At 36.4% G+C, this 23,976-nt stretch overlaps 1 protein-coding gene across 1 annotated transcript in view; it reads right to left on the bottom strand.

The window, feature by feature from the left end:
* Window positions 1-699: 699 nt before the first annotated feature.
* Window positions 700-23,976, bottom strand: part of LOC104497730 (dynein heavy chain 5, axonemal-like) — a gene marked incomplete at both ends in the record, with an annotated part of 66,684 nt that continues 43,407 nt past the window's right edge. The window contains 15 exons of the mRNA XM_010141014.1: window positions 700-830; window positions 3,466-3,638; window positions 6,738-6,933; window positions 8,440-8,663; window positions 9,289-9,502; window positions 10,542-10,664; window positions 11,795-11,929; window positions 12,678-12,820; window positions 13,288-13,492; window positions 13,971-14,147; window positions 18,513-18,754; window positions 20,515-20,661; window positions 21,548-21,701; window positions 22,820-22,927; window positions 23,731-23,865. Of these exons, the coding sequence (XP_010139316.1) occupies window positions 700-830; window positions 3,466-3,638; window positions 6,738-6,933; window positions 8,440-8,663; window positions 9,289-9,502; window positions 10,542-10,664; window positions 11,795-11,929; window positions 12,678-12,820; window positions 13,288-13,492; window positions 13,971-14,147; window positions 18,513-18,754; window positions 20,515-20,661; window positions 21,548-21,701; window positions 22,820-22,927; window positions 23,731-23,865 (2,507 nt within the window). The remainder of the gene's footprint in view (window positions 831-3,465; window positions 3,639-6,737; window positions 6,934-8,439; window positions 8,664-9,288; window positions 9,503-10,541; window positions 10,665-11,794; window positions 11,930-12,677; window positions 12,821-13,287; window positions 13,493-13,970; window positions 14,148-18,512; window positions 18,755-20,514; window positions 20,662-21,547; window positions 21,702-22,819; window positions 22,928-23,730; window positions 23,866-23,976) is intronic.

Below are 23,976 nucleotides of genomic sequence, written 5' to 3'. Positions count from 1 at the left end.
AGCCAACACAGCTGCAAAAGAATTAAAAATAATTTAGCTTCTCTACAACGACATCTTATTTGAGTGCTGAAAATATTTCCTGATCGTTGATGTGTCCTACAGACACTTTGGGAGGCATTCATTTTAAAATGTTCAGAAAAGGATTTATGGGTTTTTTTTTTTTAGTCTTTTGTGAGTTATTCCAACAGAAACTACATTTGGTTGAACAGTATGAAATAAGGCAAGATATACTTGTAAAAGGCTATCAAAATACTGACATATAAATAAGATCTACCAAATTAATGGGCAGGAATGAGGATTCTACCTCCTCACACAGGCATTATTTCAAATGTTACAAAGATAAACTCACACAGGCATTATGCAGAGATACCACCTACAAATACTTCAGTACAGTTTACATGTACTGTGTAAAGACACAGAGTAAAGATAACTTGATGCTGCCAATATTCCTCCCCATTCTGTGAAACACATAAAACAGTTCGCTACTCCACAGACAGTAAAAGCTCAAACTCATTGTAGAAAATCAAACAAATTTAATACATCTCAGTGGATTTTCTTGTCTCCCCACTCTAAGACAACAGTGCTCAGCCTATGTTAATCTTCTTCTTTCTCCCACTGCGGAGACAGGGAGACCCTTTTAGTTATAGGAAGAGTTCAAACACAAAGTACTTAAATAAATAAGTTTTAATTAATGCTTACCTTGTTAACATTATCTGGAACGTATCATAGCCAGCAATGAAAGATGCCAGCCTTGTCAAGCTCTGCTTTCCTGAGCCACCAACTCCAACTAAAAGAGCATTTCCACGAGGAGTGCGAATCACCCGAGAAATCTGTGTAAGATGGCAGACATTTATTGCTACAATGTGCAAAAGTTTCACATGCAAAATTCCTACACTACTACAGTAATCAAGTTATATTAGTAATGCAGAACAAATGGAAATGATAATCTTTTATTAAGGGATTCTGTATTACTATTAATATATTCAAAGGACATTTGCACTCTGCTATATTTTCTGTAAATTTGATTCCGCCACTGTGAACTTTCTATTAACAGTAGAACTGCCTCTTACACTTCCACAAAGCACAAGTAAATCTCAACTGTGTTTTGTTAGTGGTGTGCTATCATAAGACAACAGATCATTAGAATTGGGAAGGAAATAATAACTTCCCCAGTACCACACTCTCTGGACAACTTTAGTAAGACTCATCTCTCCAAGCCCCTTCATTGTGCCTAGAAAGACAAGTTGTCCCAGGCATGTTAAATGCAGGACAAGCAGTCTCCAGTATTCTCTGCAGCAGGTAGTAATACTGCCTTTATAACCTCAAGAAAAAAAATGCACAATATCAGTATGAATATTTGATGACAGTTGAATATCTCCCAGGTACATCTCCCTTTCTTTCACATTTCATTATTTATCTGTTAAAGGCAGTAGTTACCTACTGCCCTTCAACCTTTCCCTTCAATTCAGGACAGTGAAATTTAAACAAACAGACCCTTTGCAATTTTGAGCAAAAGAATTTTTAGCACTAACTGTGAACTGCATGCAGCACCCATCTCACTGTCTACAGCCAAAAAATAATGCCAGGAAACCTGGAAACAGGTATAAGATGAGGTTAAGAAAATATGCCTTTAAGCATAGGAGACAAAATTGCTCTACATGGACAAATACTCATAGTACACAGAAGAGTCTACATTAATTTCCAGAACAGCAGGGAGCCACTTGCCTTTCAAAGGCAAGGTAACACCAACAGCTGGTCTCCTGTGCACAGGCAACAACACAGAGTATAGGCTCTTGTTGTTATGTTGAATACCCCTCTGATGCCCCTAGAATTCCATCATACCAATAAGCAGCTTGGGATACCTATTTTCTCACCTTTCCTCTAAAACACTTTTTTCCAATTTATTAAAAATAGTCACGTCAATTTCCTGCAGTTTTAAACCCATATGTTTTACATACTCAGTGCAATGTACCTGTTATTTTTCATAAGTTAATATTTTGTAAGCAAAGATAAAATCAAGTGAGAAGGTTTACTCTAAGCATACTTAGTATTTAAACATGAAAAGAAAAATAGATATATACACCATCCTTGCAATATTGCTGATTACTTCAGTTATGGCTACTAGATCTTTTCCAGGCAGAGGCACACAAGCTGTACATTGGAAGCTTTATTCTGCTTAAGATATTGGTCAGCTTTAACTCATCCAAGTTAGACCACACCAGCTCAGATTAGGCATTGCTTTAACTGTGCTCACTTCGCTTTCTCTTAGAAGCCATCTCAAGTCCAGCTAATGCATAAAGTTCAGATTTGAACAGCTGTAAATCCTGCCCTTCAAGAATATGGGATCAAAGAGGCACTTCATTTCATCCAAGTGAAAGTTAAGACAACATTTCAGGTATTAACCATTTAGCTACCCAAAGAAGAAATTCCTGACAACAGACGCCTCATCAGTGATGATTAAAAAAAAAAAAAAAAGAAAGCTTGACATTCAGAGCCCAGGCTGAACATGCAAAAAGCATCCCATCAGTGATGATTAAAAAAAAAAAAAAAAAGAAAATATTTATTTAACTAGACCCTGAATTTATAGAGATTTTTTTCACTAGGAATAAACCAGAAACTTCTGAGAGCAGTGATGATTTAACAATTTTCCTAAAGAAATCCATAGCAAAACATCATCCATTTTGCAGGGAAGACCTTAAAAGAAATGGACTAATTTCATGAAATTACAATATCTACCAAAACTCTGAAAGCTACAGATGCAATGGGTTTTGTCAACTATAATTAAATTTTTTGGTTATTTATTACATTGTATCTTAGGATGGTACAATTCAATATTCAGTTCTTAATAATTTATAAGAAATACAGATAGCGTCACTGTACAACAGAGAAACAAGAGCCGGTTTAGAGGTGGTTTTTCTTAAGAAAAAGAAAGCTTCTCCTTTCTATGAAGCCTATTCTGTGTGGACAATTCTCTCAAGCTGTGCTATACTAAAAATTGTGGTCAGCTCCATTGCGTATGCAAAGGAAGTTTAAAAGGTTTACTGTAGATCTAACAAGGGAAGTCTGGACTACGTTTATTTGGACTACCCTGCTTTGCCTACTTCTTCATAAGCAAGCAGTTATGTCCTAACCTGAATTACGCTCAGCTTATTCCAAAGAGAGGAAGGGCTCTCAGAAGAATTAACAAGAAGAAGGGTTGAAATAGAGTTAGAATAGTTAGGACTGTGATCGCACCAGACATAAAAGGTAGATATAAAAGCATAGTTCCATCCGGTGCATTTTCAGAAAAGTTGAGTTGACACCTAGTCACAGAATGACAGACAAAATTCCTGCTTTCAACACACTTTCAACATTACTTGCTTCAGTTGTAGAGTCATTTATCTTAATTTGTGCGTGCTTCCACTCATGGGCACCAAGGGTAAGTGAACAACAACAACAACAACTGGTGATCCAGTAAGACTGTACCTTGACTAAATGAATCATAGCATCCTCAAAGAAAACCATGTCCATTCCAGTACCACGGACGTTCTCATTGTATGTTTCTAAAAACATTTTCAAACGATTCCGTAGCTGATGAAAGGAATAAATTGGTTCATAGATTTTGGGAATAACTGAATTAACTTCCTCTGACATTTCACCTAGAACAAAAAGTAACAAAACATTACCAGTTTAAATGATTGACGAAGGCTCAATGTGGGGACAAGGTAATTAGTAGTCTCCTTAACGACCCAGAACTAGGTTTATTATACATAACATTACATATTAGATGTACATATGAGAGTACTGCCTATACCTGCCTACAAGGACCAGTAAGTTCGTCTGCTTAATTCTCAAAGACAACACCAGAAAAACTAAGTATCATTCCTTCTTTACATTAGAAACTTGAATGATGAAAAACTGAAATTAACTTAGATGTTAGAAGCAAAAGTAGCACCAGAAAATTAAGGGAAATAAACATTGCAGTTAAAAAAATGCAAATAATCTTTTTTGTAAAAGAAAAACACTCTAACTTGATTAAATCATTCCACAAGTGAGAAAGATTTACTGCAACAACCACAAAAAAGTATATTCACTGTGAAAAGGCATACATCTGTTTCATTAAGGTAACTGAAAGCCATGGGGAATTGTCAACTCTTCCCTACCCAAAGTAAGGGAGGAAATCGGGCTGCTGTCTCATCTTTCCGTTCATAAGCATTAACCATGCTTAAAGGTGACATGCCTTCATTAGTAAGAATTGTTACTCACAGCAAGTAGCATCAGAGAAAGGCTGAGGCTGGCAGGAGCCTCTGGAGGTCATCCAGTCCAACTTCCCTGCTCAAGCTGGGCCACCTTAAGCTGGTTCCCCAAGACCACAACCAGATGGTTCATGAATATCTCCAAGCAGAGTGACTCCACAACTGCTCTGGGCAAGCTGTGCTCAGACACCCTCACAGTAAAAATGTGTTTCCTGATGTTCAGAGGGAACCTCCTTGTGTTCGGGTTTGTGTCCATTACCTATGGGCCTGTCACTGGGCACCACTCTAAAGAGTCTGGCTCAGTGTTCTTTGTACTCTCCCTTCAACTATCTATACGCACATACTAAGCAGCCCTCCCCAAGTTTTCTCTTCTCCAGGCTGAAGAGTCCCAGGCTCTCTCAGTCTTCCCTCATAGAAAAGTCCTTTAGTCATTGCTATGGCCCTTCATTGGACTGTCTCCAGTATGTCCATGTCTTTCTTTTGCTGGGGAGCCCAGATCTGGACATAGCACTCCAGGTGTGGCCTTACCAGTGCTGACTAAAGGGGAAGGATCACCTCAACCTGCTGGCAACATTCCTTCTAATGCAGCCCAGGATGCCACCAGCCTTTTTTTTCCTGCAAGGGCACTTTGCTGACTTGTGTTCAAGACAAGCACCCCCAGGTCCTTTTCTGCAAAGCTGCTCTCCAGATCAGTGGCCACCAATGCATACTGGAACATCCTCCAGAGATGCACAACTTTGCAATTCCCTTTGTTGAATCTTACAAGGTTTTTATTGAGGTTTTTATTGAGGTACCACCTGACACAATTCTCTGGCATATAAACCACTCCTCTCAGTTTTGTGTCATCTGGGAACTTTGAGGATACACTCTGGCCCATCACCCAGATCACTGATGAAAGCATTGAAGATGACCGGAGCCAGTACTGATCCCACCAAGCATCCCTAGTTATTGGCCTTCAACTAGACTGTGCTATTGGTCACCCATCTCACTGCTCATCCAGCCCATACTTTATCAACAAATAACTGGCAAACTTCACTGGAACAGTGCCAATAACCAGACACCATGCATTTTTTTTGGTTGGTACAATTTTGCTCTTATTTGCTCCATTAGTTTAAATATTTCATAGTCTATATGCTGCAGGATATATTCTTCCAGTTACCATATGTCAGACATTATTAACAATCAGTTATGTTAAGCCTCCTCTTACTTACCAAAGGAATACATTATTCTTCACAATATTATCTGTAACTGGTGGAATTAAAGTCAGTAATTCCAGTAAAATAAGTATTTCCGTAATACTTAGTAAAGCACTGGAAATCAGTGGAAAGTCAAGTAAAGGTGGGGAAAAAAAGCAATCAAACTGAACTGTATTTAGAATAGTATCTGTAATATTCTTCTCATTTTTTCTCTATTTCCTTCTTGCATATTTTGCTTTTACAAATTAGCTGTGGTCCAACAGTCATGGAGCTAGCTTCCAAGAAAAAAAAATCCACAGCTGCTTTCTGGTTTTTTGCATCATCTAACAAATATTATCAGATCATTTAGCAAAGTCAGTGGCACAGTATTTTTATTTAAAAGACACAAAGGCATTATTATAAACCATATGGATAATTCAGAGGTTTTACTAGCATTCAGATCCTGAAATAGTGTTTATTTGTTAATTATACTGGTTTGAGTCAGAACAGAACTCATTCTGTTCAGTGATTTCACTTTCCAGCTCAGTCTCTGCTAAGTGACGGCACTCTCTGAAGTTAACAGCATATTTCTGCAGTGTCTGCTTCTAGCAGTGACAGTGTTTGATGTTTACAGTCACTGCCAGGGACTGGTCTGCAGAAAGGCTCTGGCTTATACTTGCTCCTGCACAGACCAAGATCACTGCTGAATCCTGTGTCCCGTGTTGGGGGTGCATAAGTGAGAGGCTGCACCTGCGGGGAGGAGCGGACAGGACAGGTGACCCTACACTGACCAACAAGGTGTTCCATCCCATAGACGTCATATTAGGTATAAAGCTGAGGATCATTCGTCTGGAGCCAGCCCAGCTCTAACCCTTGACAAACATGTACTGTGTCTTCCTAAGAAGAACTGGATTAGCTCAGAGCCAGTATTCTTTTACCAGGTTTCTAGCGGATGGTAGTTAGAGTGCTATCCTTTATCTAGTACTGCCACCCTATCACTTTAAGTCATTCATATTACACTTCTCTCACCACTTTAGAATATAGACTGGTGCTCACTATCTGGCAGTTTATCTACCACATCAATGGAAATAGAATCAAGGCTTTCCTAAACAGATAACCTAGATACAAATAAGGAGTTAAAAATCCCATGAATATAAAGATGTGCCACAGCTGGTAACAGAGACTACTTTCAAAGCCACTAGACAGAACAGCCACCCTCGATGCATAAACTTCCTATGCATTTTTAAGACATATTTTTATTAGCATCTATTTTATCATATCCCCTTCCCTATTCTTGCCATCTCCATAGCTATGAGTCCATCATTACCAGTTCTTGCAGGTGCATCCCTTAAGAAGTCAACAAAAAATGCGTCAATTTCAGGATCCAGCAAAGCTTTTGTTTCTTCAAATTCCTCCTCAATGAGTTTTGCCACAGCTGCATCAAACCAGTTTACATCTTCTGAGGTTGCGAAACGATCAGCAATAACACGCTTGCATTCATGCTTCCACAGTTTTATCAGTATCTATATTGAAAAAAAAAGGAGGGGGGGCACTTCAGTCAGATTGTTTGCAGCAAAGTTATGGCAATTTATTTACTTAAAAATCATATTAACACTAGAAAAGAAACAGTAGTGTTTTGGGGTATATTCGGGAGAGATACCTTGAGTTTCTCATTCTGCTTCAAAAGCATTTTAAGCTTACATTTGTTTAACCATACAAGAAACCTTAATCTAGCATTCCAAACTGGAGCGTATTTTCCAAATTAAGATTTTACTTCCCCAGCCCTAAAACCATATCCATACCCGTTAACACAAGTTTATGCAATGATAAACAACTTTAACTGGTCATTAATAGAAGGTAGGTGGAAATAATAGCATCACAGCATGAATAATTTCATGCCAAATGCAATTGTCACTCCCAGAACTATACTCAGACCAGATAGAGAAAGTGTGTAAGGGTTTATATTATTCCTTCTCCAAATACAATATACTTTTAAAGTCCTAGGTTTGGTCATAGGATGGAGAAGGAAAACTTGCCATGTTCTTAATCCTAGCAGCTCTGAGTTTAATCCTACACTATTACTACACAGTAGTAGAAAAAGATTCCAAGCACTCCTTGAAGGCCTTGTGTTGGAGCCTACAGCACTTTGTACAAACGGCATACTATGTCAACTCTGAGAACTAATATGTAAATTTATACAAACAGATTTTCAGCAATTGTTATATTTCAAAAGACATTGAGAATATATATACATATAATCATCTTAGAGCTGTATATTTTTAGCTTCAGAAAAATAAAATCAATTCTAAAATTTAAAATTTAGATGCAGTAGAATTCAGAAGCTTACTCAACAAGCAAGGAAGTAAATTAAACATGAAGAGATTATATAACCCAAATGTATAAAAAATTTTCTATGATTACCATAAACATTGGTTTTCCAGCACTTCATGTTTCAGTGCTCAAAACACTAAATGACTTTCTTAAAATAATTAAAAGAGAAATGATGCATAAAGCATTGAGCTTTTCTGGAAGAAAGGTGAATTATGAAAAAAACAAAATCACTATGACTCATCACTGCTACTTTCTTTTAAGCCGTAAACCAGAAATCATTTGTTGGACAGATATTAGGCAGTGACTGAAAGTCTAAGTCACTAGTGGAAAGAGAAGAACTATTTTTTTTAATCAATATATATGCATTTTCATTGGGTCAAAATAAGTTCATTCCTTCTTATAATTGTCTTTACTCGCTTCTTTCAAACAAATTAGCATTTGCCAGTAATAGAACAAGCAGATAGAAGCAAACGCTCTTCTGTTAAAAGAAGTGTTTTTCGTTATCACTATGAAACAAAGGCGTCATTTCAGTTGGCACTGGAAAAGTTGGACTAACACATCTTTGCCTCAAAAATCACAGAAAGATTTTTAATCAGAAATTATGTTTTTCTAAAGCAAACTCAAATGCCAAGAAGTTAGACTCTTCAGCCTCTTTGCCACACTAATTATAATTATATTCTCCGATCTGCTGCGTTTACCTTTGGTTCATTGACCACTTCTGATGTAGTGTTTAGCATTCCTTGCCAAATCCTTGAGAGGTCTCGAAGGTTGAAGACATAGTGGAACTTGGCTGGTGTGGGCAACATTTTTAGCTTGGTAATTTGCCACAGCCTGCGTGTTAGTGGAACCAATTTGGCTACTATTTTCTTCACATCTTCTGAAAATCCCCGCTCACTACAATAGTGCCCTTCTCCAATTACACCTGTGAAAAGAAAAATCGCCAGATGAAAGATTTTTCTAAGACACACTAGCACAACACCAAGAGCTACGATGTTCTTAAATTTCTTTTTAATTTAATCCCCAAAACCTTTTCTAATTTGTTAAAATGGCTTTCCAATATTTATTCAACTTGATTCACTTAGTCTTAACACTGTTCTGACACCAGCTCAGTGGGTATCTAGCTCTCAATTAACTGTCCGTTATCTTGTGCCTACCAAAATAGCTTCCAAGGGTTTTGAATAGCTGATCTCTTTTCTGAGGCCAGTATGATCCTGTCACAGTTTTTGTTAAAATCTAGTCATTAGTCACTCACTCTTAGCACCAATAGCACCTTCACAACTCTCCAACATTGTCACTAGGAATGGTCTTCATGCCATTCTTCCTACCCTTAGAATACCAATAGATTCAGAGATGTGAATGGACCTGAGAAACTTTTATGTGGTGACGTTGCAGGTGGGGAGTGATTCCTGAAGGAAAATGTGCTGGTAAGCAAATCAGAGGGGGATTAAGCCTCTATTTTAATAATAATGTTTATAAATAGAGGGGGGGAAGAAAAATCAACTACCATTTTCAAAAATGAGATGGATACAACACAAATGTCCCTTTACCAAAAATTTTGTCAATGGAAGAATTAGAAGGCAGAGTACAGTTGAACACAGAAAAATGTCTCTTGAGCCTCTGAGGTATGTCATTGCGACCTCCCCCAGGGTGGATCATGGCAGCCAAAAACTGAATGTCCACGATGTTGGTAAATTCACCAGGCTTTTCCAGGTTATACAGTCCGTTCTGTTCCATCAGCTGCCTAACTATCTCATTAGTGACCTGTAAAATAGCCAGGTATTATATAACAGAATATTATACACACAATTAAATGAAATACAAAACATACTTATGTACTAGAAAAACCTAATGAAGAGTATATCATTACTTTCTCCCCCAAACCCCTGTTTATTTGCTTCAGGAGAAAAATGCATTGCTAGGAATAAGCATATTTAGATTGTCCTTTTCATTGATAATATTGATGATGATGATGATCGATGGACAAAAATCTTGGAAGCAGAGAGGAAGCTTAGAATTAATACTTCACCCTTTAGTTTATTCTCACTGCATGATTTCCTATACTGCTTTTTGGAAATACTTGTCCTTTTAACAAAAAAAATTCCATTTTGACCTAGTCAAGCCCAAACTGATGCATTTTCTTATGTCACATTTGCTATCAAATATTCTGATTAGATTTCTATGTGCAATAATCACAAACAAAATTTTTCAAGCTGCTCAGAATTACTTCCATCTAAAAGAAAGCAAGATTCCTTTCCTGGAGCCTGTGATTTTCTGTTTCACCAGCTCAAAGCGTCCCACTGACAGTACATTATGCAACTATACTTCTCTGGAAATTTTAACACTAGTTTCCAATGCAATATACTTCAGAACAACCTTGCCAATGTACATAATGGTTACTCCCTTTTTTTCTAAAGCAGAGAAGTCACTTTTACCTCTCTGTGTTCACAGTATTTTAATTATTGTCTACACAGACAGTTTGTTGTCTGTGTGCCAAAGGTTTTTACATAAAGGGGTTTTTATTTTTTTAACTTAAAAAATGAGTGTTGGTAAAAAACATTGTTAAAATCATAAAAGCACATTTTAAGAAGTATTCGAACTGCTTCCTGTAGTCAGTATATTTCTTTCCAATTAATTCATGACAATATAAAACTAGATGGGTTCTTTAAAAAGACTGTTTAAAAATTAAGCACTACATATCAAATTTACCCCCTACTGCCTGATTGAGAAGCCAGTTTTACAGGGTAGCAAGGAAAGAAAAAATTAATCTTTTGCCTTCTTTGTTCCCCTTTTACAAACTAACCTGATCTCCCCATTCATTTATTATGGGCATATTCACATCATCAATGAAGACTGTCATCTTTTTGCCCGCAGGTGGACCATAAGTTGTGCCCATGCGCTTCTCCACGTAACTTTCTATTGTACGCTGTTAAAAAGCAATAATTAGCATAGTTACAAAGAGCTCTTCCTTTCATATGTGATCCAATCATTTAAACATATTGATGTTTTTGTTACCTAGAATTTTACTATTTATTTCACTACACTAAGTGAAAGTTTACTGAATCATGCATAATTGTTCATTAGTGCAAATCTAAATATCTGCATTCTTACATTGTGCCTAGGCTCCTGTACGGTAGCATGGAAAGCCTTCTCACACAAGACGCATCAGTTAGACCAAGATTTTAGAGCTGGATAATTTAAAAGCACATATGTCATAACAGACAATTCTTTGGTCTAGACTGTTATCAAAGATTTGACTGTTACACTTGTATATCTATTTCAGATGTCTCAATCATCAACAGCCTATCATCTATCATCAATAAACTTGACACATATTTTATAAAAGAAGGTGCACCAACACTACTTTTTGTTTCTAAAGCAAAATCAACAGAAGGAAAAATACTGAGGAAAATAAATCCAAAATTACATACTTATATATTAAACATGTTAATAGTTTCTACTATGCTATAAAAGCCGATGATAGATGATGCATCAAGCTTATAGACAGCACTTCTGATTACAGAACAGAAAGCGCTTTGGCTTGGCATATGAGATGGCATTAAAGATATTGCCCACATACAGTGCTACCATGTTAAAGATTCTTGAAATAATTCAAAGTAGCTCAATAGCAATTTGGACAGGCAGTACAGTTCAGGTTTAAAGTATTCATAGTTCTATTTAGAGCAGCTGTGCTGCACGTGTTAATTTTTAATGAGTAATATAATTTACTGAAATTTTAATTGCAGACAGCACACTTCTTATGACAGATTGTTGTGGGTAGCACTTCTTTTACTCATGGCTTTTAGTGAAATCTGAGGGAAGTCACTGACAGCTCTATCCAATTAGTGAGAACTGATATATTTGACATAAAAACATTAAATGTGATGAAGCAAATGATATGCATGGTATTGTAATAGTCCAAGAACAGCTCAATAACAACTGAAGAAGTTGAAGGGAACACAGTTTTTACAGGAGTCTTTTAAATCATGTGATAGGACACTTAGTCCTTTTGAGCAGGTGCATGTTTTTGTATTAGAAAGTGCATGACCACTATACCTGGAAAATTAAGGGGGTAGTTGCAGATGAAAAATTCATACTCTTAGCCATGTGGTTTTCAGGGTTATATTTTGACATAAAACCTTTGATGATAACGGTCTTTGCAGTTCCTTGCTCACCAATTAGAAGGACAGCCTAGAAAAAGACAGCATTGAAATAAGGTGAAACACAAGAGCTGGGTGTCTTGGCAAAACCTCAAGCAATCTCATTTAGCTTTTAAACTGAAACAAAACTAGAAAAGTTATGTAAAGTGAATTCTCTTGACGGGACTCATGGAAAAAAAATAGTAAATGTCTCAGACTTTTGCAGACCTCACAAGTTAAAAAATATTTCCCATTAACGGTCATGCCAGTCAGCATAATTTAACTAACAAATAAATGGATTATTTGTAAAAGGAGTTGATTATTTGAAAAAGGATGTACCACCTAGACCTCAGTATCTGAAAGATTTCATTTGTGGTTGTTATTTACCATATCCTGCTTATCTGACAGTTTTGGTGAAGAATGGGTTGCATAACCTAAAGGTACACAAACTCTGTAACTCCCCCAGTCTGGGCAGACTTCAGGCTGGCACTCTGCTGCCCTGTGTGCTGCCCCCTATCCAACAGCAACATGAAAAAATTTCTTCTGTTCTGACCTAATCTCAGCTGTAATTACTTATCTCCACTGCAGAAAGCACTGGTGAGCAGTAGACCAAAAAGTCTGGAAGCAGTGAATATTCAAGAGTTCAAGGATATTTACATAAACGTAGCTCCTCAAATCACCATTTTGTATAAAGAAACTGAAGTTCTTTCTTTTCAATAATATACTATTTCTCTTCTAATTCAGGAACTTTACCATGTGTACTGTTAGCACTAATTAGATGTGAAACACAGAAGAAGTACCTTGCCCTGTTTTGCAATGGTTTCAATAAGGAAATCCATCCTCACATTGTCAACATTAGGCACAAGGATGGAGCTGTACTCTGGAGTGCTGCTACTGGGATATACGTACTCTTCAACGCATGTATTCCAGTGTACCCAGTTACCTGATAAGGAAGAAATGAAGTTAATGTTTTAGAAATATGAGGAATCTCGCTTTTATTTTCCATTGAGCTCGTTCATTTGTCAGTGCCTCTGTCTCACATAGAGTAATCCCACTCTGTAAATTCAGACCAAAATTTTAGAATCGTATCAGCATAGATTCTCTCAATTTGGATCTAAGAGGCTTATTTCCTCTTTCCTACACAAATTTGACAATGGCGAGGCTTGTCCATTTTTGTTTACTTGACAATTCCTTGGCACAAAGTCCATGCAGCTTTCTGTAGCAATATATCCACATTCTGATTTCTCACAGGAAACAGGCAAAAAGCATCATCACTAGTAAATTACAGCTGTAAAACAGGACTTGCTAAGGAACACAAATAAGGTAATCTACAAGAAATTTCTCTAAAAGAAGTACAATTTTAAAATTACTTTTAAGTTTTAGCCCATACCACCCTGCTGGGTTACTAACCGTCAGATGCCACATAATAATCAAACATGGTATCTTCACTGCCTTCTGGGATACTAGGAAGATCAAGTTTTATTGTTGCATGATTTCGAAGCCAGTGCTCCATTTTGCACCTGTCTTCCAGTTCTAGCAATGCTCCTACACTCCACATAAGAGAGAAGATGTACAGCCTTTCCAAGAACTTTGGAGTCAATTCCCCTCCTTGCTCCTGAAGGATTTAGAGTTTTATTTTTAATAGCCTGAAAATTCTACTTGATAATCATTAGTAACATCAGATTAAAAACCTTCAGTCATCTTTCAATTTACTGGAATTGTCAACGAACAGACTGAATCACTATCAAGTAGACCACAAAATATAGAAAAGTATCCCATAAACACCACTTTCAATCACTCATTACACCATTTATGTGTTTAAATTCTAGTTTATTATCTGCTAACAATCCACCCACAAAAAAATGGAAGGAAAGCTGCTGTCTGATGCATTCTACATATCAGTGCTTAACATCAAATCCAAGTGTGAGAGGGCACATTCCTAGCTATTAATTTCTAAAGGCAAAGAAGGTATTCTTTACAAATCTACATCTTCATACATATTTCAAGTCATCAAAGAATGTCCTCTCTACACAACCTCATGACTTAAGATTATCTCCGTTAGAGTAAGTAAATACAGAAAAACATAACTTTACCTTAGGTGGGATAAGGCCCTGCAGCATATTAATGCTCTGCACAATCACAAAGGCTTCCAACATCTCAGTCTTGCATTGCAGAGACTGAAGGCTGAAGCGGTATAAGTCTGGGAACGATGAAGAAAACAGCTGACGCAGAACTTCAGCTTCTTGGAAAGAACGCCGCTTCAAAAATCCCTGTTAGAAAGCATGGTAAGAAAATAAATCTATTTCCCAGTGTGAGCCTCAGTAAATTCCACTCTAGTAATTCAAAAAGTCCATCAAGCATGGAAAGTTGATTTCTCTTTGGAAGAGTTCAAATTACCTGCCTGTTAGGCATGCTTTGGCTAACAGAAGGTCAGACTTCACCCAAGCATGCATAATTCCTACTGGATGTTAAACACGGGTACTGAAGGGAAAAAAACAGCACTTTAAAGTTTTCAACAGCACGAAAATAATTCTTTTCAAATACTTTTTAACCACAATGGCTGTTTAAGGTATACAATACCTCTGCAAAGAAAGATGATATGTACTGAAAATAAGTTTGATATATTCTGCACAACTTTAGTTTCTAGCAGTGACACAGGGTACCCCAGAAACATCTAGCAATTGCAGAAAAAAGTTATAATTTGGGGGAAATGTCTGCTGGTGTGTGGAGTGTTTTTATTGTGCATCTCAGTATCTGTAATGCTGGACAGAAAAAACCTAAATAAAACTACCTGTTCTCAAGATCATTGAACAGGATCTGTTCTTCGATGCCTTTAGCTCAAAGTAGTAACCTGCTGCTTTGAATTACCCAGACGCTTTCTCTCATCTGTGTGGCAGAATGCTTCTCATTTACATGCCATGAATTTATTTCCCACAAAAAATACACTCAGCAACAACACTTGCAGATTATTCCCCAAAATCCAAACTAAAATTTGGCACAAAGTGAAATCAAATAAATTCAATTTAAACATAGGAAAAGATATGTTTTTGTTGTTGTGAGGGTGGTCAAACACTGGAACGGGCTTCTCAGTGAGCTTCTGGAGTCTCCATCTCAAAACTCAGCAGAACTCAGTCCTTACTCTAGCTGACTAGGCTTTGAGCGAGGTGTAGTCAACTACACGATCTCCAGAGATTCCTTCCAACCTCAACTATTTTGTGTTCCTGTGATTCTTTCTACACTTTTACCTTCATCATCTTTTGAAAACTCTATCTTTTACTGCCCGAGGTAAATAAACTCTGGGACCAATTACAATTAGGTAGATCAATGAAAAAGCTTTCTAGAATCAGGTAGATGGAAAACAAAGTCCCAACAATAAAATGGCAGATCTACTCAACATAGATATCTGGAACTTCACCAGCTATTCAGAAAATGTTAGGGGGAACAGAAAAGCTGGTTACATGTTTTTGCTTTGGAGGAGAATGACAAGTAACATATAATTTAAATACCTTTGACCACTTTCCAAAAACTGCTTAAGCAGCATGTTAGGCAAGAACAGCAGTACAAAAAGTTCTAGATCTATTTCACTGAATTTGGAAATTGCTGATGTCATGATATCTCAACAGGCTGCTATATTTAGTTGTTTATAAATTGTAAGGATGGGGAATCTAAATATACACAACTTTCTCAGCTATTAGTATTGGGGTTTAATTATTTTTCAAAGTTCTCCTGAAATATCAGCAAATACTATGTTTTGTTCAACATCCGAGAATTACAAATTGAAGAAAGAAAACTCCATTTAATTCTATTACAGAAGTAAGAAAATCCTCCAGTGAACGATGTAAAATTAGTATCTACCCTGACCTACTGGAATATACTATATTGCATTGCAAAATAGATTTAAAGGGAGATGGACTAAAAGAGCCATCAATATATTTTATTTATGAAGTAAAATCAAACCAAACATAAAATAAATGTACGTTATTGGCTCAAATGATAACCAACTATAGGTTGTAATTTCATGGCAAAGTTTTATGGAGGAAGAGGAAAGGAGGTTGAAAAGGTTGTTTCATGGCTGAAATGAACGTAATTTGTTGTGTGTAATACAAGACCAAAAAAAAAAAAAATTCTTGTTTTCGTATTGACTGTTGCTCCCACCAAAATAAATTAAAAGCATAAGGTCATGGATTAGGTGAAACTACTTGCATACAATACTTACTTCAACACAACTAAATTAAGTCTGCATATCACTTTAAAGTGAGGAGGTAAATCGTGACTAATAAGGCATAATAAAATGCTTTTCTTTGGTTTTGCTGTTTGCAGCTGAAAGTATAGCTCAGTTTAAACTGAAATGTTCAAGAAGTTGTCTGCAAATTAGCCAATGCAAGGAGGCAGAGCTGTGAGAACCTAATAACAGTAGGGCCTATGCAGTGCTATATGTATGGAAAGGAACAACACAAGGGGAATCTCACAGGAGCCACTACCCTAGATGCATAATTTACACTTACACTTTCTCAAGTATCCATATTAGTTTATTAAAAAAATAAATAAAGCCTTGCAGTAATATACATAAGACACTTGTGCTGACTGCATATATTTGCATCGGTAAAACTTAAATAACAAATTTATAGGAAACTTATTAAACACTTTTTTTTTCCTACTAATGCAAACATTTTGCACTTGGCAAAGAAACTTATCAAATGAATTAGTGATGATTCTCCATTATTTCTAAGCAGCTGTGACTGAACGGCCAGCTCCACATGATTTAACATCAGTCTAAAAATGAAAGACTCTAGGGCCCTGCTAGAGAAATATGGAAACAACTCTCTGCAACAACCCTTAGTCCTTCACAAGCAGGAAACCTCCATAAGCAACAAGTCACAGCACATGAGTATCTTCATCACAGGAGGGAGCGTTTGATGACAATCACACTCCTTTTCATCTTAATTGGTTAAGACTAACCTGGGTTCTGATGCCTCCCCTAGTGGATCGTGTTGCTCCTCACTTAACCTGCCATTTCAGATCTGCAGGTGGAAAAGAAACCGTGCCTCTGTTGCCATAAATCACAAGTTTACAGCCTTCCTCACCTTGATAGTTTCTGTTCACCAAAGTTTTGAATGCAGTCTCTCACTCACTTTCCTTTCCATTACAGGGCTAGGGATCTTGAGTCTGCAGCGTCTCTGCAAAGATCCTGCAGACCTTTTATCTTTCCTGAAGGCTCATGAGTCTCCTCACCCCCTTCTCACAGCTCCATCACCTGGTAAATCCCTGTCCAGGGCACACTTTCCCTGGGAGGCTCCACTGTCTCCAGCCCCAGGAAGAGGCAGCAGGCACTGCCTGCCACTCAGGGCTTGGACAGCAGTGTACTGTCTCTCTCCTGATTTCTGTCTATGCTGAAACCTCTAATGCTCTAAGAACAGTTGTTTTAGCCAGAAGGAAGAAAGTTTTAATTTTTGATACTCATGAGGCAATCCATGTTTCATCAAAGCAAAATAATGTCAACAAAATTTTCTCTATAAGACTGACTAGACAAGAAAAAAAAAAGAGAAAATAAATATTTATTTTAATTTAATTTTTTTAGAAGTGTTAATCCCAAGAAGCTTCATCACTGATAAATTTCTAAGGCAATATAGGGCTTAAGAACAACAACAATAAAATAATCAGAAACCATTTTTTTTTTTCTGCTACTGTCTCCTTTGTTTTTGTAAAAGAGAAGAAAACTGGAATTAAATGCTGAAAGTTTTGTTGAAATACATTACTATGGAACACTAGGTAGATTCTTGGGAACTTCTATATCTATATTTCATCTTTACCAAGATATTTGTCACATGAAAAATAACACAGTCTGCTTAAGTCTCTAAATATATTATTTACTACATCATTACCAACATTCAAAGATAAGGTTGGTTTTTTTTTCTGGGTTTTGGAAGATTAAAGATGTCATATACAAGAAAAATCTCACTTTATAAATCACTTTGAAATTTGAATATATTATATGCTGTTTTTTCCCTCCAAAACACAACCAGTAACATGTTCTCTTTTTCTAAATTATTCATAACATGCCAGAGAGTGTAACTGCTGCTTGGTTCTTCAGATGTTTTGCTTCTAGAAACGTTAACAGACAACTAAACCAGGTAAGAACATAAATTTAAAAATTACATACTTTGCTGCATTAACTTTATTTCTGGTTTTAAATCCCAAGTACAATTAATTTTAAGAAATATCAAAAGAACTTATATTTTCTTGAGGATTTCTAGATTCCTGAATCAGCCTATTCACTCTTTCTTCTTCCTTGGTTTGAAGCTGTACTAGGGGTTGCCAGGTAGTTGATATTTTGACAACCAAGTTCTTCTTCAAGACTATGAAATACCATGAATTTCAAATTTGCCCTAAAATGAAATATCCATGTTTTTAGAAGTATAGTATGTTGACTATGTTCCTGAAAAAATTACATTATTCACTCTTGTGTAAACTACCAGAAACTTTGCTATATTCAATACTGCCCTATAAGGTTATATAGTGTGAGAGCTACTTCATACTAAAAGTCACAAAATTAGGTCCTAAAATAACAACAGTGAAGTGACAAATAAGTAACTAGTAAAACTTTCAATACATGAACAATCACTTAGCTATTGTACCTCAAGGATGGGGCTCCAGCTGAGAACTGATGAGCTCATGAATACCATCCCATTTCTTGAAACTGTGGCTGGAGAAGCATTATCGATATTATGAGGTTCAAAGACTATTTTGCAATTTGGTGCCATAGGTATCCGATCTCCATTTGCTAGCGTTAGAGTTCTGTTATCATCCAAGACAGAATTAAGGTTCTCAATCCAAATAGCATCAACTGGACCATCAAGAACTATCCAGATATGGTCACCTATCCAAAATAACACATAAAAATACCTATAGAGGAAGTTCTAGTTTCTTTCAAGGATCAGTTTCTTCTCTCTGAAAATAAATTTTGAACTAATTCTGAATTCACGCACACAGCTAGAATCTCAACTTTTAACACAATTATCATTTTCATCACTCAATTTCAGTTAAGGATTTCTTTTCATCACTTTTTGATAGCAATTATCCATTGCTCAGTATATAAAGCGTCATCATCGTAAGTCATCAGTTTGCAGCAGTCTGAAACAGTTTTATGGATCCAATCTTCATCATAGTAATAAATACAGTTTATTTCAATTTACATAAAACGACCTAAAGATAGAAACTATAGATCTATTTAAAACCACCACTCATTTGTTTCCAAAGAGTTTGTGTAAATGTAGTGGGATTAAAAGAAAGGAACACTTGAAAAAAACCACTCTTTCAAATGGCATGCTCACTCTCATAAGTAAAAGAGGTCCATTAGGAGAAGATTCCTGTTGATCATTCTACAGCTTGTAAACTTTACCCAGCTCTTTTCATCTAGTAACAGAAATGTATCTTAAAGCCTGCGTCTGTTCTCTAGAGGGGTCTGGGTCTGTATCGTTCACCTCACTTGGGTACTGAGCAACAGGCCCTGACTGGAAAAGGAACCCCGCCCCCTGCTTTGCTTCAGGCTCCCCATCCCTTAGGGAGGAGCCAGCCCCGCTGTGCATTCCTAGATAGCCCTTCAGTCAGAGGTGTCCCCACCCTTACCTGCTTTTGGAGTGCATCCTTACTATCTAGGCCTGGGTGCCTCAGTACATTGCTAGGTATGAAACAAGGAAGTTCCAGGTGAGAAACTTTCTCACCTCTGAGGCAAATAGTTTTATATTTAGAGGCTTTTCATAGCTACAGTGGAGGCATCTCAGGCATGAGATAGTCTAGAGTTTGCTTCATAAAGTGTGGCAAATAGTGAATCTGAGGAAGTCATGCGAGTGTGCTAATTTATATTTCATGCTGAGAGGAAAAATAGAATAATCAACAGCTAATGCTATGCTACGTTCTCAACAGTGCTACACTTCAAGCTTCGAAACAAAAGCAACAAAATTAAATTCAAAAGTATTTTCTGTTTTTTAAGTATCTGGATCCTTAAAGACTAAGAATTTTTGTATGAAAATTGACAGTGCAACAAATGTTAGGATTCCCTCCCTTTTTTTTCCCCCTTTAGTCTTTAAAACCTAATGATAAAGTCACATACAAATATTCAGACAAAACAAGGAAGAATCCACCTAACAAACCACCAAGGCCTCTCTTTCAGCTAATATAGCACTGTAAGAATATACACAAGCACTATTTTAGGCAGAAATTGGGTGCCTAAATAGAAATATCTAGTGCCATTTGAGATGAACGATGGTATGTGCAGGGCTAGTAGGTATGATGCAAAGGAGACTGACATGCTTCTAGTATGGCTGCTGGAAACAGGGTAGAAATCCTGACAACACCAAATTTTTTTTAAAGTATACCAGTATTAGGGAAACTTACTCTTATCCTCCACATTTCTTCCACACATCTATCATTTGAAAGAGAGGGATGAGCAAATTCAGTGAACCAGTATTTGCTACACTACAGTCTCAACACAAAGCATTTTGAACAAAGACTATACAATAAACATAAGTTCTTGTAGAAATATACCAGTGCTTTCATATAAGAAAAAACAAAAGTCTGCCTATGTGCTTTAGAGAGGCATCCTGCCACTGTTTTGGAGGAAATAGTTTTTCCTTATACCTTTCTTGGCTCTTAAAGTTTTTCTCCAGAGCGTTGAAAATATTCCATCTGTCCAATCATTTGTTGCTACATCAAGATGACCAAACATTTGTGAAGCAGTTATAGATTTAGGATTCATTCTCATCTCACGATGTGGCTGTCCACAATCTATGAAGGCAGATCAACAGTTAGTTCAACAGAGAACTTTGACAAATTCAAAATCATTACACCCAAATGTATGGTTTAATATGAATTCACCATTATAAGAAGTTGCGTATTTACTTGGAAAACTTACTTCTTGCTATACATCAATATTTGTTAATTGGAGCCATCAAAATCTAAAGTAGAACAAATTTCTGAACTGTTTGAAAGTACATCTCACATTTCATAGATTCATTGGTAACAGAGCAGGAGCAAGATGATATTCATTCAAGGTTTAGTTTAATATTTTGAAAGCTTATCAAACAACGAAGCATTGAAGCCTTTGGTTTGGATGCTCTTTCTTAAAACCCAATGACTAAATACCAGACAGATGCTCCACATGATTAATCAATGGATCAATCATCGTGGATCAATCAAATCAATCATGTGGGTTTTATCTCATTGTGCACTTGCATGCGTCTTGGAATATCCCAGGTATAAGACATGGCCATATCCCTGAGAAGTCTCTTAAGTAACTAAATTCTATCTAGTCATACCATGATCACATAACCTTTATATTTTCCTCATAAACAGCAGCTTAAAAACGCTTATGCCAGACATCTTCATAAAACCCGTATTAAATCTTAATCAGGAGCTGGTAAGAGGTTGAAAGAGCTAAAAAAAAAGGGGCTTATCTTAAAATCATAATTAACAGAGTTCACTAACATGAAAGACATAAACCTGGCAAATCACATCGTTTTACATTTCATAAGGTTATTCCAGAAGATCAGCGTGAAAAAAAACTATTGCAGTGGCTTTGTCCTAGTAGTAGTACACAACTTAGTGCTACAGAAGGTTTAAAGTTTACAATGAAACACTTCCCTAACAAGTTACAATTTAAATGCTCACATACCTGTCATGGCTTTCATTAAAGTGTGGATGCAAACAGTTTTTCCTGCACCACTAGGTCCTAGTGTCATCAATCCATGTCTCACTTTCTGGGTTTCAAAAAGTTGGATAACTTTCAGTTTCCAAGGAGGATGACAAACAAGTCCAGCTTCCTCCACCTATAGTGGCAGAAAACCAAACTACTACTATTTTAGTGCACAAAATATTTTGATGCTTTAAAATAAATAAATAAATAAATAAATAATCTATCTCCAGCAGAAGACTACGGTCTTTGTGAAGGCTTTGTGGAGATAAAAACCATGGAAAAAGAAGCAATATGTAGTATTCAAACACGTATTCAGGAAAAAAGGGATGATGAACTTTTTTTATTTGCTCTTCTTAGCATTAAACATTAATTCTATGGAAAACACAAGAATTTTATAAACATTCTTGCTAGCAATGTCTTTCATAGCCACACAGAGTTTTCAGTTGTTTTTCAGAACAGATGCTGCTTTATGTTGATAATGACTTGTGCTTCTAAATGCTTACACTATCCAAAAGTTTTTCTGTAAAACATTGTTAAATATGTCTCAGTGTACAGACAGACCTTTGAGTACCTTCTTCATATCATTCTTCTAAGAAAAGACATGATGATTTAGAATCATATATCATATGCTTGTTTACTACTTTATTTATTCCAAGCTTAAAGAAGTTGTCTCACTGTAATGGTATTGCTGTTGTTTGTGAAAGTGACTCAGCTAGAAGTGAACAAGAAAGTTTTTAGCCAGCAGAGAAAAGCTAGAACTATTTCTTAAGAATTCATAAAACAATATATGGTTTTAACAGTCAAGAAAATTCTAAAAACTCAAGATCCTTCTATACCCACTGATATTCTAAAATTTGCCCTATTGAAATATTCCAAAATAAAGAACGGATAATTGAACAGAAGAAATGTCATTTACATAAATCTTTTTTCAAGCTCCTGTTCTGATTGTTAGACTTCATACTAATTTTAAATGCTGGGTCACATGAAACAAGCGTATATACGTGCATTCTTCAAAATGGCCACAAATGACTCACAAGAAAACCACAGGACACCACACTTGCAATTTGGTGACATCCTTAAGAATAAGGTCAATAATAATATGCCAATTGTAAAGACTTATGGAAAAGCTTACTCTTCCACTAAACAGTAAAACATACTATTAGCAGCTCAGTAGATTCAACATCAGTAGTTTCCTTAGATGACACACCATGGTAGTTATGTTACAGAAGTGTGGATCAAGAGAAACATTACCTGTTTGTCAATGGCAGCTTCCAGTTCAGGATACCCTACTTTATCAAGCTGTATATCGGGAAACAGATCTCCAATTAGACTCAGGAATAAGGGTTCATCTTCATCAATCTAGTGAAAATCAGGAGGAAGATAGAAAAACAGATTAAAAGCTATTTTATTTATTCTAGCGTCTTAAAAAAAAAAATCCCTAACTCTTACAGAGCTAAAGAAGTATTTGAAAACATAAGGAACCACCTATGTAGCACTCTAGGTGCTAAATATTCTAACAGGACACAACAGAAGGAGATCATGCGATGGTTTCAATAACAATACAGGCTGAATTTATTAAAGTAGATTTTAGCACTAACATTTATACAAATAGTAAATTATTTGTCAAAGGTGTAAAAAAAAAAAAAGATAGTAACAGAGATGAAGTATCACAGCAACAGAAGAGGTATTGTTAGCTGTTAAGAGATATATGGTAGTACTCATGACTTCAAATAACAAACTATTTCAAGAGTGACTAAATACTTCAGGCCAAAGGTTCTAAAGAGGTTACTACATAGACTTCTATTTCATTACTTAATTCTATATGTAGCAGAGGGACTTTGTAAAAAAAAAAAAAAAAAAAATCTGAACAATTCAAATGTTTTGGTTTAACCCGGGTAGGCAGCCAAGCACTCCATAGCCCCCTCACTCACTCACTCCCCAGCCCCATAACAATGTACTAAAAAGAAAATTATCTCTAACCCAGCCTAAACCAGTACCCAAGACCATCCAGAGAATGAAATATCTCCAAGTCAGCTTCAGTGTAAAGGCAACATCCAATCTTCTATTGATCACCTCAACAGATTTATATTGTATTTAAAAAAAAAATTACCACATAGCTCCAAAGTACAAATTAATTAAGTTACTAGGCTCTCAGAACTTACTAGTTTAGACAGGTTCATATCTCTCAGCACACGCATGACAATGGTAGATTCAGTATCTGTGGGATTTGCTCTTTTTGCTGCTCCTAATGTACGTAGCACTGACAATATATTCCGCAGGCCAAAATCATAATGCACCTAGAAGATATGCAAAGTTTGAGAAAATTTTCCCCAAGTTAAGAGGGATGAAACAACTCTTATTTATCATTTAAGATATGGATTTATATGAGAAGTGGTCCGTGGCATGAA

Source organism: Buceros rhinoceros, unplaced genomic scaffold, assembly GCF_000710305.1.
Source record: "Buceros rhinoceros silvestris isolate BGI_N320 unplaced genomic scaffold, ASM71030v1 scaffold10228, whole genome shotgun sequence".
Classification (NCBI taxonomy): domain Eukaryota; kingdom Metazoa; phylum Chordata; class Aves; order Bucerotiformes; family Bucerotidae; genus Buceros; species Buceros rhinoceros.
This window is presented reverse-complemented; position numbering and strand designations above follow the sequence as displayed.